The sequence below is a fragment of the Caloenas nicobarica genome, chromosome 18 (assembly GCF_036013445.1).
Source record: "Caloenas nicobarica isolate bCalNic1 chromosome 18, bCalNic1.hap1, whole genome shotgun sequence".
In the NCBI taxonomy this organism is placed as follows: Eukaryota; Metazoa; Chordata; class Aves; order Columbiformes; family Columbidae; genus Caloenas; species Caloenas nicobarica.
In genome coordinates, this window is record NC_088262.1 from 10,485,795 (window position 1) to 10,503,107 (window position 17,313).

A 17,313-nucleotide genomic window follows, 5' to 3' on the forward strand; every position below is an offset into this window, starting at 1 on the left:
AGGGGAGACCTTCTGATCTCTGAAGTGCCCGAAAGGAGCTTGGAGCCGGGGGGGTCGGGCTCTGCTCCCCAGGAACAAGCGCTGGGATGAGAGGAAACGGCCCCAAGTTGCGGCAGGGGAGGTTGAGGCTGGATCTGGGGAACAATTTCTTCCCCAAAGGGCTGTGGGGCACTGGAACAGGCTGCCCAGGGCAGTGGTGGAGTCCCCATCCCTGGAGGGGTTTGAAAGATGCAGAGATGAGGTTCTCAGGGACATGGGGTGGGGGCGGACTTGGTAGTGTGAGGTTTATGGTTGGACTCAATGATCTTGAGGGTCTTTTCCAACCAGAATACTTCTGCGATTCTGTGATTGCGGGTGTGTTTAAGGCTGAGATGGAGTCTGGTTTCCAGGGCCTTGGAGAGGCGCGAGCAGCAGGGAGCCAGCCGGGGGGGCGGCAGGGGGACGTAGGTTTAACAGCAAGTCGGGAAATCCTCCTCTCCCTGCAGGTCAGAGTGTGGACGTGAGCAAGGATCTTCGATCCCCCCCGGGGGCTGACAGCGGAGGAATCTGCGAGGAGACCATCTTGAGCAAGGGAAAGCCCGGCTCTTGCCATGGTGAGTGTGATGGGTGCTCAGGCAGGCCTGGGAAATCCCCAGTGCTGCTGTGGCACTGGCTGGCAGGCAGGAGCCATCCCGAGGGCTGGGGGCTTCTGCCCAGCTGGCAGGCAGGAGGGGCTGAGCTCCCTGGTGTCACTGAAGGTGTCACATCTCTCTGCTTGCCCGGGGTTTCACCTGCCATTTCCCAAGCAGCGCGGGCGGGACGAGGGCTTCGCTGGTGCTGCTGGGCTTCTCTGGAGAAACCTGCCTCTGGCTTTAGTGTGCTGAGAAAGTCCAGCTCAGACTCGCTTTGTTTTCTAATGAGGGAATTGTCTTTCTCCGTAGGCTACGCGAGCCAAGAGAAGCATAAGTGGTAAGTACACTGGCGTGGTCTCCTTTCCCTGTCCGTAGGTGCTTTGGTGTGCTGGGGATGCCTGGGACGGAGGAGGGGGGACACTGGGATGAGGTGGCAGCCCTGGCTACCGGAACGGTCGCCATCCCTGTGTGAAAGGTGCAGCTCAGTGCATTGTGTCATTGCTGACCCAAACATATTCACCTGCCTCTCCAGTCAAAGGGATTTGCTTCCTGGGCTCCTATATTCTGTTCCTGTGGGTTTTCCCAAATGTGGAGGAGAATATATGCGTTTATTTCAGTTCTTCCCCTCCCCTGCTCCCTAACTGCTGGTTTAGAGGCCTCTTGCTGCCCCTGATACTGAAGCAGTGCATTTGGGGTCAAGTCCTGGCCCTGGCAGCTCTCTGTGGAAGACATGGCAGACATTACATTGCTGGTGCTTGAGACCAAATCTTTCTTCTTGGGGGATCTCGGAAGAGCAAGCCTTATTGACATTGGGAGCTTTTCTGCACCAGCTTGATGAGCTCACCTGCCTCAGCACCTTGAATTTGTCTTGTTTCAGGCTCTATTGATGACATCCTTGAGGACCTGCGGGGATATGATGGTAAAATGAAGCTTCTTTGCAGCTGAAAGGGCAGCATCCTTGTCCTGGTCCTCCCTTCCTGGGAGCAGGAGTTGCTGGTGCAACAGCCCTTGATCTGCGAGAGGCTCCAGTTGTGAGGGGGGAGGCAGCAGGGAGCAGGGGGGACAGCCGGGTTCCCAGAGCCAGAGGCCACTGAACAGGTTGCCCGTCGGTCTGGGGAGGTGAAGAGAAGTTTGTCTCTGATTAAAAGCCTCTGTGGTCCATGAGAAGCTGGCAAATCCCCCTGTGGAGTGCCCAGGCCTGGGCTATGGCCGTGTCCATCATCCTGCTCTCTCCCTGCGTTTTTCCAGTTGAACCCCGTGTTACATCTGCCAGAGCTTCCCAGCCGGCCGGGAGCAGCGGTGGGAGAGCCTGGAGCAGCAGCGTGCGGGCCAGCAAGGAGTGAGTGCCTTTCAGATCTCTCCGTGCTCCCCACGTCCTCCTGACCTGCCCCGTCCTCAGCTTCTGCACCCGCTCCCCGCCCCGACAGGTGGTTTGCAGAGGATGATTTCTTCAGCAAGGTCCTTGCAGAGAACAAGGCAGCTGCAGGGGTGAGCCCAAATTTGGGGAGAGAGTCTGGATGTCCTGAGGGCTGGGGCTGAGCTCTCGGGCATCGCTGGCAGGGGGAAAAGACAGGAGAGGGGAGTGGGTGTCCGGTGGGAGACGGGCTTCCAGGTACCGAGGATGGAGCAAAGCCCGGGGGCACATGCTGCTGCAGCCCAGCCTTCCTGGGTGCGCTTTGGCTCAAGCGTCGTAGGAAGAGCCCTCACCCAAAGCAATGGGCTTGGGTGTTCCTGACGCTTCTCCCGGAGGCAGCAGCAGGATCTCAGCACAGGACTCAGGGCACAGAGCGTTTCAAGTACCGAAATCCCCCCATCTCAGCCCCCGTGCGCTGCAGCCGTGGCCCCCAGCACCAGCCTCCCAAGGGAAGAGCAGTGCTGAGGCATCCGCAGCGCTCGCCCTGTGCCCGTCCTCATCCTCTTGCTTTCCAGGACAAGGACGACGCGGACTGGGATTTCCTGGGGACATCGAAACCCGGTTCTGGGCCATGGAAGATGCCCGTGAAACGTGGCACTGAGAGCAGCTCTGAGACAACACCGGAACAGAGCAGCAGGAAAGGTAAGCAGGTTGCTGGATGCCTCCTCCTTGTAGGAAAGGAATGAGCAGCCTGGCTGAGTTTGTGTGAGGTCCCAGCTGATGAAATCGAAAGCCACCCAGTCCCATCTGTGACTAAGGAGAGCGGTCATTTCTAGAGCAACTCAATAACGGGCTTGGTTGTGCCACAGCTCAGGGAGTGCCACAGGTTACAGAACTGGCCTTTCCTTTGCGGGAAGGGAGGCTCAGATTTTCCCTTGGGCCTCACCCGGCCTGTTCTGCACGGTGCCAAATGAGACCAAGTTTTTGGGGTCAGGATTTGGGTGGCCGTAGCATCCCCGGTCCACGGCAAAGCCCAGCGGGGGCACGTCTGGGTGGGTCCCGGCTGCACTGTGGCTGTTACAGGCACTCTCCCCTCTTGTTCCTGCAGCGGGGATGCTCATGGGTCCGATGCTCCCCTCAAATGGCCTTTCTCCCCGATAAATCCCACTGGGCTGCTTGGATCTCTTGTTGTTTAAAAAACCAACACCTGCCCTGCTCAAACCTCCTCCCATGTGCGATCCCATCCCCAGAGCTACCCCCACGCCAGACGCCCCTGCGCACGGTGGTCCCGGTCCAGAGGAGGAAGACGTCGACGTTTGAAGATGTTGATGACGACAACCTGTTGGATGCGATGGGAATTGGCAATGGCCCAAAAAAAGAGTAAGGGCAGTGCGGAGGCGGTGGGAGTAACGCAGGGGGCGGGCTGCACGTTGAGCCAGTGCCACCGTGCTGGGGGGGGATGCTGGAGCTTCTGCCCATGGGTCCCAGCAAGGGGCAAGAGCAGCTGGTTTGGCAGAGAAGAGCCAGAGCAGCCTGGCCAGGCTGTGTGAGGAGGGACAGCCCTGCCTCTGGAGAAACCATCTGCCACCATGTCCCCACAGAGAGGAGCTCCGGCCAGCGCGCTCCAAGCTGGATGAGTTGTTCGGACGAGGCTCCGTGGCCAAAGTCCTGGAAAAGCCAGGTACGGGAGAGCATAGGGAGTTCAAACTGGATAAAAAGCTCCCAAAGCAGCCAGGTGAGCCCAGCCAGGGACGTTGGGAAGGTCTGCAGAGCTGACAGCATTGGCTTGGGCTAGCGAGCTTTATTTGTAATGCCCTTGCAGGGGAAATGCCCTTTCTGTCGGGGTGAGCAGGGCGGTTAACGGGCTCTGGGTCAGCGCGGGGGAAGGCGGCTCATGCAGAAGTGTTGTGCTCTGCCCTCGAGGCAGCCTGGGAGGAGGAGGAGGAGGAGGGGAGGGCTGGTGTCTTTGCAGCAGCTGCTCCTCTGGGCGCTGGCTCAAGGCTCCTTGTCTGAACAGAGGAGGAAAAGCATTGGGACAAGGAGGAACTTGTCTTTGGAGCCTACAAGCCCTCGATGGGCTCCAGGCCCGCGGTCCAGCCGGCAACGGGGCAGTCGGTGAGGTACGGTGCTGTGCGTGTGTCTGTAGCTCCAGCCACCACCCCGCTGTCCCTGCGGCTGAGCAGGCAGGTCCCCGCATCCCCTTGCAGGCAGGTCTGCAGCTGCTTCTCCTTCCTCAGGTTTTCTGCCGAGATCAGCGGCAGCGAACCGAACCCAGAGCTCCGCTCCACACCTCGTCGTCCAGGCAGACGGAACCCCGTGCAGAGAAGAAGGGGCGGAGACGACTGGCTGGGCTTGGAGGATGACGATTTCCTGGACCCGGACCCGCTGTCCCCAGCCAAGGGCAGCCCGGCACTCAGCATCCCCAGCCCTGCCGCAGCCGGGCGGCCCAGCCCCGCCAGCCAGCTCGGGGCTGCAGAGGAGGCAGCGGCTAAACCCGACCCGATGGACTGGCTGACGGCTGCCTTGGCTCGCAGGAAAGCCGAAGCACAGGCCGAGGTGCAGAAGATAGAGGCCAAGACCATGGAGACCCGGGAGAAGAAGGTCGAGCCCTCAGAGACCCAGGAGAAAAAGGCTGAGCCCTCAGAGGCCCAAGAGAAAAAGGCTGAGCCCTCGGAGGCACAAGAGAAAAAGGCGGAACCCTCGGAGGCCCAAGACACAAAGGCCGAGCCCTCGGAAACCCAAGACACAAAGGCCGAGCCCTCGGAGGCCCAAGACACAAAGGCCGAGCCCTCAGAGACCGCGGGCGAAGGGCCGGGTCCCTGCTCTCCCGTCAGGTAAAAGTCCGGTCAATGGCCGCAGCGCTCCCGTCTGCTCCACGTGTGGCTGCTCCAGCAGCAGCTCTCAGCAACGCCTGCCTCAGAGTTATGAAATTCATTTAAGCACTTTCTCGTCTCCGGTTGGGGTAATGCCACGGGTCTTTGTCCCGCTGATCCAGCCCACAGTCCCGTTCCCCTGTGCGGGTTCAGACTTGTGCCGTCCGAACGGGGCTCAGAAGGGAATTGCAGCCCAAGTGCCTCGAGCGGCGGGCAGGGGCTGTGAGCTGGGGGTGCCCGGGGAAGGGGGTGGGTGCAGCGAGGGGAGCACCAGGCTTGGAGCTGTTGGGGTCTTTGCTCCCTCGGCAGCCAAAAGGCTGAATCCTGCCGCAGCCGAGCGGGACGGAGGCTTTCAGCTGCGAGGCAGGAGCTGGTGTTGGGGAGGGATCTTGTCTCTCATGGCCTCCTCGGCTTGACCACATCGGGTGCTTTTTGCCTGCAGCCAGCTGGCCGCCTCCCCAGCAGCATCGGAGTGTCGGGCAGAGCTGCTGAGCGCCCAGGCCCGTGTGGCAGAGCTGGAGAGCCAGGTGAGCCCCAGCGCCTGTGGAGGGGGACATGGGTGAGCCAGGGGGAGGAGAAGGGGCCACGTCTGCTCCAAACAGCATCAGGGTGACGGGAGAGAGGAGCAACCTCCCTGTCCAGAGATGCCAACGGCCACCGAGTGCTGCTGTGGGGGTTCTGTCCCCGGGGCAGCACAAGAACCTTCTCCCCGGGTGCCCGGTAGGTGCGGATGCTGGAGGAGGAGCGGGCGCATCACAAACTGTTGCTGGAGAGTGCGCAGCAGCAGCACCGGGAGTACCTGGATCTCCAGAAGAGCAGCCACAGGTAGCGGGCTCTGGCCTGTGCTCCCCTCCTCCGGCAGGTCCTCGCCTACAGCCCCATCCAGCTCCCCTGAGGGGACAGTGCTGGGGCATGTCCCAAATCCTCCCTGGGTGGGTGACAAGAGGAGGGGCCTGTCCCTTTGCCAGCAAGTCCCCAACCAGGGCATCGCACTGGGCAGCAGCAGAGGGCTCAGGGCTCAGAATGCGGAGAGTGAAGCAGCCCCTGCCTCAGTTTCCCCACGCACACAGCAACACCGATCTGCTGCTAAATCCCCGTGTGCCCTTTGGGTGCAGAGTGCCAGGTACTGCAATGACAGCAACACTTGTTTGGTGCCGTGACCCCTCACGGGCTCTCTCCGGGCAGGACCTCAGTGACCCTACTGGAGGAGAACTACGGGCAGCGGGTGGAGATGCTGCGGCAGCAGAACGAGCAGCTGGTGGCTCAGCTGCGGCAGCAGTGGCAGGACACGGCGCGCGATCGGGCAGAGCTGCTGGCGCAGCACCGGCTGGACCTGGAGGAGCTGCGGGAGCAGCACCGGCTGGAGCTGCAGCGGCTGCGGGAGCTGCAGAGGTGAGAGCGGCACGAGCGGCATGTGGTGCCGGTACCCCCGCTCTGGGTGAAGGAACCAGGGAACGGTTTGGGGAGATGGTGAAAGGAGAAAGGAGAGTCCAGAAGCGCTGGGTTGAGGGCAGCTCAGTGGCTTTTGGAGTGGGGATTTGCTTTGCAGCTGGAGACAGGGAGATCTGGCTGGAGACATCATCCCGACGGAATGCATTGCATTTTGAAAGATGCTGAACCCCATGTTTTCTCTCCCCCAGATTCCTTTTATTCAGAACAATGAGTTGCTGATGTCTGCATAGTTTGGGTCAATGAGAAATCTAGTTTTGGTAGAGAAGCCCATAACCCCCAGATGTGGTCCGTCCCAGATGTGGATGGCAGTCTGTGGGATGCCCCGTGACAGACCACCCTGCCAGCTCAGCTCCTGGGACCTGGTTCTCAGCCCCACGACCGAGCCTCTTCCACGGTGCCCGTCACGGGGAGCACCAGTTTGTAACAGCCCATGCTGGGCTCCTTCCCCGTGTCCTGCAGGGGGTCTGTCCAGGAACTGCGCAAGAAACACGAGGAGCAGCTCCAGCACGTGAAGTGGCTGAAAGAGCAAGAGATGGATGTGCTGACCAGCACCACTTCACACACCAGGTACAGACAGCCGGTGTCGTGTCCCCGCGTTGATCCCTGGCCAGGGCGTTCCCTGTCCTCCGGGAAACCAGGCCCGCAGCACAGGAGGAGCAGGGGCCATCCTCTCTCCCACCCGCAGCCCCCAGGGATGCTGGGCTGTTATTTAGTATCTGTCTGTGCTCCCCGAAGCAGCAGCTGCATCTTCCTCCGGCTGTGCTCTGATCCCGAGAGGTTCGGGGCAGGGCTGCCCGGCCTATGGCCCAGCACACGTCCCCGTCTCGTTCGCAGTGAGACAAAGTGTGTCCCCCAGGGTGACCCTCCCCTCGCTCCTCTGCACAGGTCTCTGGACGGCATCATTGAGAAGATGGAGAAGTTCTCCAGTGACCTGCAGAACATGTGCAAGAGGGACATGGAGGAGGAGCGGAGCCGTGTCCAGGAGCTGGTGACCAACACGGAGGCCAGGCTGGGCGAGCAGACTCGGCTGCTGGAGCAGGTGAGCCCACGCTGTGTCCTCTGCCCGGGCCAGGCTCCTGGCTGGGTCCGGGGCGTTTCTCTGGCCCACAGGAGGTCCCCGGCCTGGAGCCCGTGAATGGTGTCTGTCCCTGCAGCATCTGGCAGGCTCACGGGTGGGTCCTGCTCACCAGGGAGATGTTCAGCGCTGCCTTCTGGTGACAGGGATGTCGCTCGGGGTGGTGAGAATGGGGGTGTCCCAGGAACAGGCTCCACCAGCCCGTTTCAGATGTTGACTGAAGCATCAACTCTGTCTCTCCCCTTTACCCGTGAGGAGTTTGGGCAGCCAGACCAGGCGCAGCCGCCTCTGTTGTGAGTCTGGGGAGAGGAAACCCCCACGGTGGATGAGGCAAAACCTCCCCGTGCCACGGCGACGTGTCCAGAGCCAGTTCTGCTCCCCCCAGGGCTGTCCAGAGGGGACATGTGGCACAGACAGTGCGGCAGAGCTGCATTTTTCAGGGCTGCCAGGGTGGCAAAGGACCACTCAGGCTGGGTATTTCCAGTGCCGAGGAACTGCTGTGCGGTGAGCGTGTTTGAGGGTGTGCAGCACGGTGAGGGGCTGCGTCCGTTCTGAGGAAGGAGTGTGTGTGTGTGTCCGGTCCCAGCTCTGCCAGCCCTGGTCCCCACAGGTGGAGGGGTGAGGGCACTGCTGGAGCACCGGGGGCTGTTGCTCTGCACCCAAAGCGGCCACAGGAGGAGCTCAACAGGGGCTCTGCCTCCCCCTCAGAAGACGTGAGATGGTGTCCGGGACAGGGCAGGTGATTCATCGGTTTCCCCCGTGCCCACCCTAGGAGCGGGCAGAGCTGAAGATGCAGGGCCAGGAGCTGAAAGCCAAGGAGGAGCAGCTGGCGAGAGACAGGCAGAGGCTGGATAAGGCCTGGCAGGAGCTGAGGCTGGAGAAGGAGAAGGTGAACGGGGCCGCGCTGCGTGTCCAGCAGCAGGAGGAGCTGATGAGAAGCTCGAAAGAGGTAAGCCGAGCGTCTGCACCACGGTTCGTAGCGGTGCATGGGCTGGCAGCACAGCCAGGGTCTCACAGCCCTCCTGAAGTCATGAATCCTGTGCCGGGAGGGGAACAAGGGGACGCGCAGAGGAGCCCCAGCCCAGGGCAGCGAGGGTCCCTGTCCCCAAGCTCCCCAGCCGCTCTGCCTTGCAGCTCTTGGCCCAGAAGCACGCGGAGGGGGAGCGAGCCCTGGGGGAGGCACGCAGGATGCAGCGCGAGTTCTGGGACAAGCTGCAGGTCCTGCAGCAGCAGCAGGAGCAGCTGAAGCAGCAGCAGGAGCAGCTGAAGCAGCAGCAGGAACAGCTGAAGCAGCAGGAGTGGCGTCTGGACCAGGAAAAGGCCTCCTTAGCTTCCACGTACAGCGCCCAAGTGGAGCTGCTGAAGTACCAGGCCGAGCAGGTGAGGCGGGGGAGAGCGGGGCTGGAAGGGGCTGCGGAGCCGCTGGCGGAGCTGGGCTGGGTGAACCCAACGGGGCCCTGAGAGCCGGGGGGTCTCCTGAGATCAGGGCTGAGCCCTGGGCTGGGCCGGGTGGGCTGGAAGAAGCCGCGGGCAGCCAGAGGAGTGACAGCAGAGGCAAGGAGAGGGGGATGCTCGCAGCTTGTCTCAGGCTGGCTCCACGTCCCACCCGAGATGGACATCGTCCTCAGCTTGAAGGGGTTGCCCTCTGCTCAGCCCTTCCCTGGGTGGGAGATGCCAGCTCTGCTGGACTCTGGCTTTGTGGTGTCCCCATCCTGTGCCGTCAGGTCCCTGCTGGGTCTTTCCCCAGGCAGGGACGCTCTTGGAGGCTTCCCCTGCGGGTCCTGCTCAGACTGTGAGGTTCTGGGCTCTGGAGGAGCCAGGGAGGGGTCACATTCATAGGGGGCCATGGCACGAGGGAGGCTTTGGGATCCTTCTCTTGTTGATGAGCAACACCTTGGACTGCGACTCTGTTTCTGTGGCACTTTCTGGGATCATTCCCACCCATCCTTCCTTTCTTCTCAGGAGGACAAACGCTTAGAGGAGGAGAGAAACTTCTTGGAGTCCCTCAGGAAAGCACGATACAACACTTCACGACTGTCAACAACCCCTCCGCCCTCCTCCTCTTCCGTGGACGATGACATTGAGTATACGCGTTCATTTATGAAGGCCCTGAGGAAAGCATCTCCACCTGTGCAAGTAGTCAATCTGTCCTCCCTTCTCCGGCCTACCATTTCTTAGAGGATTTTCTTTCTTCCTTTCTCTTCAAAAACGATCTCGGAGAGTTCAGAGTGCGAAGTTCTTCCCCAGCGCCCGTGACGCCACAGTTGGTCTGGCCTCCATCCCTCAGGGCGAGTGCCACTCTACAGCTGCTACAGGAACCTTTCATCAGGCTCTGCTCCAGTGGCCGTTCTGTCAGCTCTGGTTCTGTCGTGACTTGTAATAACATCGTATGTGAGACTGTGGTTACGAGTTCAAGGCCTTAGAGACTTCAGGAGTTCGTTTGGACACATTAGCAGGGATGCTTAATAAACACAAAGGGAGGACTGTTGCAGAATAAGTTTAATCACTTAAATTCCTTTAGTTGTATTCTATGCTTCAAAATATCGCGATAAGGACAGAGAAAAAACTGCCTGGAAGACAGAGGAAGAGAATCCAAGAAGAAACAACGAAGGCCCCCGACCCAAAATTACCACTGGACCAACAGGCTTGTGAAGGATACGTGAAGAGCGGGTGCACAGACTGTGGGGCTTTAAAAGCCGAAGTCTCTTTTGTCTCATGCTCCTCCTGCTGAGAGGCCCCAAGTCCAGACCGTTTCTTTGCTGTTATGCAGTTATTTATGGAGATCCTGAGGAAAGCGCCCCACAACACTTCACCTCTGCCGGCATCCCGACCGTCCTCCCTTCTCTGGACTGAAGAGAAGCTGCTAAATTAATGTAGACTGGGATTAAGTTACAAAGATGTCCCCATGGTTAACTAACGACAACATGGCAAATGCTTTCTAACCACCTGCAAAACGAGGGGATATTTTTCAAGTTTTAAATCGTTCTGCCTGACAAAGAGACCTGAAGATTAAGGAACACGTTGTTTAGAAGCAGAGCGCTTAGCTTATATTTGACTAGTAATTAATAGTAAGAAACTCATCCGTTATAACTAACTTCATACTAACCTTATGTTAGCTCACAGGAAGGAGATTGGGGAACCACCTGGTGATAATGTGAATAGAGAAACCTTGCTGACATATTATATTCAGTCGCCATTGTATAAATTAGATGATGAGGAAAAGTGGCCTCTGAATGAAACTCTGAATTATGCCACGTGAACGTTATTCTTGAAGAGAGAAGGAAAGTGGGCTCAGGTCATGTATGCTGATACGTTTTTCACTTTGCGAAAACCCCCAGAGTGGCAGACAGAATGCGGTATTAACTTGCCACCACAGGATCCAGCTGTGTTCACATGAAAAAGGGAGCGGAATAAAGCTCAGGGGAAGTTGAAACGATGCCGTTCAGCGTGTAGAATAAGACAGGAAACTCCCCTGATGAGAGGGGAGGGCGAGATAGAAGAGTGTGTGTCCCCACGGGGTGTAGAATTGAAGATTATTTGCCCTGCCCTTCCGAGGTGGTGAAACTCAGGAGAGAGACGAGGAAAACAGGGAAAAGAATCAGAGTGTTTAGTTGATACTGGAACGTCTCATTCAGTTTTGAATCAGGAATTGATACCATTAGATGAAGATTTTGTAACTGTTGTGGGAGCTACTGGCCAAGAAGAGAAAGCTTTCCTCAACAGCCAATGAAATAGAAATTGGGAAAACAAATTGGAATTCCTAAGTTCTCATCTATGCCTGGGTCTCCAAAACTGTTACGGAGACGAGACTTATGAAAACAATTGCAAGCAATAATAACATTCAAGCAAGGTGAAGTGACATTCAAGATAAAAGAATTGAGCTTTTAAATTTGGCAGTGATTCAAACTGACAAGCAAAGCCATAGACCTCAGGAAATGTTGGATCGAGTATTTCCAGGGCTACGGGCTTCAAGAGTTCCTAGTAAATCAAAGAATGCAGAACTTGAGAGCGGGGAAGCTCCTCCAGGAAATGAGACTTTGTGATCTCCTGATAGCCACAGAAACCAAAGAAGACCGTATGCAATGCACTGTAAGTCTGCTAAATTTTGTGAGATGTAGTGGGTGTCGAGCTTCCCAACAGAAAGCCCAGCTGATACAGCACCAAGTGACTTATCTGGGATTCGAGATCTCCGGAGGGCAGCCAGGGCTGGGGATGGAGCAAAAAGAAGCTATTTGCTGGACATTTCTTAGAATGGCACGTTGGTGCAGACTTGGAGTTTATAATTTTGGACTTTTAGTAAAGCTTTTGTATGAACCGTGAAACAAAAAGACTTCCAAGTTGAATTGGACAAGAGAAGCATTTGAGGGCATTTGCACAACTAAACCAAGAACCTGGGTCTCCCAGATATCACCAAGCCGTTTTAGTTATACTCACACGAAAGGCCAAGCATTGCTTGGCGTGTTCTAGCGCAGCAATTGAGTCCTCAGAACCGAGCAGCGGCTGCTTCCCTAAGCAGTCAGATGAAGCGAGCAAAGGCTGGCCTGGATGTCTTGGAGCTGTGGCAGCTCTTGCACTCGCTGTATAGGAAGCTCCTGAGTTCACCAGGGGACAGAAAATGACCGTATTGGTGTCCCACACAGTCACAACCGTACTGGAACCAAAAGGTACCCATGGGTTATCTCGCTGGAGATTCCTGAATACCAGGCGGTATTGGTGGAACAAGGTGATGTGAATATTGCCATTACCAACATTGTCAATGCAGCCCCTTTCCTCAGTGGATCTGTTTCAGAGCCTGTGGTCCAGGATTGCTTGGAAACAATGGGAGCTGTTTACTCCAGCAGACGGGATTTAAAGGAACAGGAAGACGCTGAAGACTCCTGGTTCACTGATGGAAGCAGCTTTGTAAAGCAAGGAGTACATAAAGCTGGGTATGCCCTACCAACTACCCACGAGGTAATCGAAGCTAAACCTTTGCCTCCTGGGGCTTCTGCCCAGACAGCTGCACACGCACGAGCTTTAGAATTATCCAGAGAGAAGAAGAGTAATATTTGCACTGATTCCAAGTATGCTTTGGGAGTGCTGCAAGCCCATGGACCATTTGAAAAGGCCCAAGTTTATTAACAGCACAAGGAGAACAGATTAAACATGGTACTCCAATTGTCGGAAGCCGGGCTGTTACTGGACAAGTTGCCGTCATGCATTTCAAGGAGAATCGAAAAGGAGACACTGATCAGGAAGCTGGAAATAAATTGGCAGCTGATACTGCGAGACAAGCTGCTGAAAAGACAGAGAGAGATATGAGAGCGATGTCTCCGATCCCGGGTGGCTGTCTCCTCGAACCACCATCAGTAAACTCTACCTTGCGGTATGTGAACAGAGACCTTCTCAGGTTGGCCAGAAGCATTCCCCTGCCCAACTAGTAAAGCTGGAAAAGTAACTAAAGCTTTGTTAAATGAGATCATACCCCGATCTGGGGTACCCGCTGTGATGTCCTCTGATAGAGGGCCCCGTTTTGTTGCACAGGTAGTGCTGCAAGTCAGTAGAGCATCAGAGATCGATTGGCAGTTGCCAACTCTCTACAAGTCTTAAGCAAGTGGGCAGGTGGAAAAGAAACTGAGTTATATAATCGAACAGCAGATAAACAGAATTTGTCAAGAAACTAACTGGAAGTAGAATCAAGCACTACCTTTAGCGCTGCTCAGAATTAGAGTGAAGCCTCGAGCCAAAGAAAACTGAAGTCTTTTCTTTCAAGCCAATAGATGAAGTTTCCGTTAAAGCTTTTTCATGTCAGCCTTCAGAAGAGAAGTGGAATGGGCTGTTCCAGGTATTGCTGCCGGCCTTTACTGCCATCAAGATTAAAGAGCAACCTGCCTGGATTCAGTATTCAAGAGTGAAGAAAGCAGCAGATAAGAAACAGACGTCGGAGCCAGTAGGACCTTCCGCTGTCCAATTCTCTCAGCGTTGATCTCAGTGACTCTAAAAAGTACGAGTGCAGTAACAAATGCTTTTACTCCAAGGTGGCCTTTACACGGGTCTTTAGTGAAAACTATTATAGCCCAACATGAACTAAAGGAAAAATGTGGACAGGTCGAATCTGAAACAACTAAATATCCCTCGTTAGCATTATTGGTGATAATTATAGTCTTGCCAATAGTGAATTTTGCTTTTGGTACAAGCTAAAGACTCTTACAAAGCAAATTTGGGCTTTGCCCACGGTATTGAAATAGGAGCAACCGCAAATCCTTTTGGGAATCAACTAAAGTATGACATGAAGTCACTGAAGATGATACATCTTGGAGTTCTGAAGAAATTTGGCATAAGCTTGCTTCATGGCTACCGATTCGACCTAGTCAAAGTAGCTGTTGATGTTTGTGACTCTAATTTTAATGCTAATAATTTTTACTTGCATTACGCGACAATGCTCGATTAGGTACTGTTGTGGGGTAACAAAGAGCTATGCCGTACCGCAACCCGAGATGATAATATTTTGTAGATCTCTATTGCAAAAGAATTTTGGCTTTGGTTTGGATACACTTTGGGTTTGGTTATGCACTTTAATGCCTAAAGACACAGTAGAAGCTGCTGTGGCTTGAACTTACCTGTCTTCTATCAGAGGACATCACAGCGGGGACCCCAAATCGGGGTATGGTCTCATTTAACAAAGCTTTAGTGACTTTTCCAGCTTTACCAGTTGGGCAGGGGAATGCTTCTGGCCAACCTGAGAAGGTCTCTGTTCACATACAGTCTTGTGGTCCCTCCCGCCGAGAGGCCCCTGTCCGGACTGTCTCTTTGCTGTACCTTTTAAGTTGTTTTTAATCTTGTAAAGAGATGATTTTTTAAATACTAACGTGTGAGACTCTGCTATGGGAAACCTGGGGTCAAGAACATTTCTGCGACAGTTTTGTGCACGTGAATCTGCATGTGGCACTACTTTGCTCATGGAGCTGGGAAGGAAATACTCGTCCTTCTCTGGAGCCTCTGCTTCCTTCAGCTTTCCAGAAGACACATTCGTGTTTTCCAGCACCCCCTTCTTTTGCTGCCCTGCAGAAACTCCTTTGGCCTCTGTTCCATCCCCAGCACAAGATAGTGATACTGCTCTGAGGACAAAACCAAGTAGTACTAATCAACCAGGTGCTGATAATAGACGTTCTGCCCTTCTTTCAACTGTTACTATTTTTGTAGCACTATCTCAAAGCATTTTGCAACTGTTAATTATGGGGATTTGATGTGAAAACCCACATGCAGTGATGGTAGAAACTGGAAATTTGTCCTGGAATGATGGAGTCAGTATTTGAGGGGAGAAATCAGTTGCCCAAGGTCGTTAGGTCTTCAGTGAGAACATGGAGAACGTGTGCAGTGACCTGCAGAACCGAGGGCTGTTGCTCTGCACCCAAAGCGGCCACATGAGGAGCTCAACAGGGGCTCTGCCTCCCCTTGGGAAGACGTGAGATGGTGTCAGGGACAGGGCAGGTGATGCATCGGTTTCCCCCGTGCCCACCCTAGGAGCGGGCAGAGCTGAAGATGCAGGGCCAGGAGCTGAAAGCCAAGGAGGAGCAGCTGGCGAGAGACAGGCAGAGGCTGGACGAGGCCTGGCAGGAGCTGAGGCTGGAGAAGAAGGTGAACGGGGCCGCGCTGCGTGTCCAGCAGCAGGAGGAGCTGACGAGAAGCGCCAATGAGGTAAGCGCAGCGTCTGCACCACGGTTCGCAGCCGAGCACGGGCCGGCAGCACAGCCGGGGTCTCACAGCCTTCCTGAAGTCGTGAATCCTGTGCCGGGAGGGGAACAAGGGGACGCGCAGAGGAGCCCCAGCCCAGGGCAGCGAGGGTCCCTGTCCCCAAGCTCCCCAGCCGCTCTGCCTTGCAGCTCTTGGCCCAGAAGCACGCGGAGGGGGAGCGAGCCCTGGGGGAGGCACGCAGGATGCAGCGCGAGTTCTGGGACAAGCTGCAGGTCCTGCAGCAGCAGCAGGAGCAGCTGAAGCAGCAGCAGGAGCAGCTGAAGCAGCAGCAGGAACAGCTGAAGCAGCAGGAGTGGCGTCTGGACCAGGAAAAGGCCTCCTTAGCTTCCACGTACAGCGCCCAAGTGGAGCTGCTGAAGTACCAGGCCGAGCAGGTGAGGCGGGGGAGAGCGGGGCTGGAAGGGGCTGCGGAGCCGCTGGCGGAGCTGGGCTGGGTGAACCCGACGGGGCCCTGAGAGCCGGGGGGTCTCCTGAGATCAGGGCTGAGCCCTGGGCTGGGCCGGGTGGGCTGGAAGGAGCCGCGGGCAGCCAGAGGAGTGACAGCAGAGGCAAGGAGAGGGGGATGCTCGCAGCTTGTCTCAGGCTGGCTCCACGTCCAACCTGAGATGGACATCGTCCTCGGCTCGAAGGGGTTGCCCTCTGCTCAGCCCTTCCCTGGGTGGGAGACGCCAGCTCTGCTGGACTCTGGCTATGTGGTGTCCCCATCCTGTGCCGTCAGGTCCCTGCTGGGTCTTTCCCCAGGCAGGGACGCTCTTGGAGGCTTCCCCTGCGGGTCTTGCTCAGACTGTGAGGTTCTAGGCTCTGGAGGAGCCAGGGAGGGGTCCCCTTCATGGGGGGCCATGGTACGAGGGAGGCTTTGGGATCCTTCTCTTGTTGATGAGCAACACCTTGGACTGTGACCCTGTTTCTGTGGCACTTTCTGGGATCATTCCCACCCATCCTTCCTCTCTTCTCAGGAGGATGATTACTTAGAAAGGGAGAAGATCTTCTTGGAGTCCCTCAAGAAAGCTCGATACAACACTTCATGTCTGTCAGCATCCCGTCCGTCCTTCTGCCCTTCTCCGGACCACGATTTCTTTGAGGTTACGCAGTTATTTCTGGAGATCCTGAGGAAAGCGCCCTACTGCACTTCACCTCTGCCAGCATCCCGGCCGTCCTCCCTGCTCCTGACCACCATTTCTTAGAGGGTTTCTTAAGAGAAATGGGTTTAAAAGCCCAAGTCTCTTTTGCCTTGTGTTCCAACCCCTGAAAGGCCCCCAGTCTGGACTGTTTCTTTGCTGTACCTTTCAAGTTGTTTTGTATCTTATAATTAAATTATTTTTTAAAGCACAAACGTCTGAGATTCTGGTATGGGAAACCTGGGGTCAAGAACATTTCTGTGACAGTTTTGTGCACAGGAATCTGTGTGTGGCACCACTTTGCTGATGGAGCTGGGAAGGAAATTCTCGTCCTTCTCTGGAGCCAAAAAACCCACAGATGGTAGTTGGAGAAACTGCCAATTTGACCTGGGATGATGAAGCCGGTGTTTGAGGGCAGAAATCAGTTGACCCAGGTCCTTGGGTCTGGAGGTTGTTGTGGGATGTTCTTCTGGTTTTTAAAGGCCATCTTGCAGAAAACAACAATCCCAAGTGAGGTGTCCAGGCTGTTTTTTCCTCCCCATGCATTCCCAAGGAGCTTTGTCTGATTTCCTTCAGTTTGTTTTTATATTGACTCGGGGCTCGCGCAGGGCTGTCTGGATTAGCAGAGGAAAGCTGTTGCTTTTACCAGAAGGTCCTGGTGCCCAGTGAACCCAGTACAGCTCCAGCTGCCCTGTTTGTCTGGCCTCCATCCGTCAGGGCGAGTGCCACTGGCCACCCGGCCAGCGCTACCGGGAGGCAGTTGCCCCCGTAGGGGTGGATCCCGCCGGCCGTGGTAGGGCCGAGCTGTCACAGGAGTTCTGGTTGACAACAGGTTGACCATGAGCCAGCAACGCGCCCTGTGGCCAAGAAGGTCGATGGTACCCGGGGTCCATGAGGAGGAGCGTGGCCAGCAGGTTGAGGGAGGTGAATCCTCCCCCTCTGCTCTGCCCTGGTGAGGCCCCATCTGAGTTGTGTGTCCAGTTCTGGGCTCCCCAGTTTAAGAAGGACAAGGAATTACTGGAGAGAGTCCAGCGCTGGGCTACAAAGATGCTGATGGGTCTGGAGCATCTTTCTTGTGAGGAAAGGCTGAGAGAGC

General features: G+C 56.1%; 1 protein-coding gene across 1 annotated transcript; it reads left to right on the top strand.

The window, feature by feature from the left end:
• Nucleotides 1–371: 371 nt before the first annotated feature.
• LOC135995972 (fas-binding factor 1 homolog) lies at nucleotides 372–16,373 on the top strand. Its single transcript, XM_065647626.1, is given in 20 exon segments — nucleotides 372–443; nucleotides 921–948; nucleotides 1,489–1,530; nucleotides 2,105–2,179; nucleotides 2,182–2,667; nucleotides 3,216–3,345; nucleotides 3,567–3,646; nucleotides 3,983–4,095; nucleotides 4,216–4,352; nucleotides 4,416–4,521; nucleotides 4,612–4,799; nucleotides 5,281–5,365; nucleotides 5,563–5,663; nucleotides 6,024–6,230; nucleotides 6,750–6,857; nucleotides 7,176–7,329; nucleotides 8,138–8,314; nucleotides 8,500–8,745; nucleotides 15,273–15,473; nucleotides 16,056–16,373. Coding segments are annotated over 20 exon segments (2,964 nt in total). The 3' UTR covers nucleotides 16,284–16,373.
• The last annotated feature ends 940 nt before the right edge of the window (nucleotides 16,374–17,313 follow it).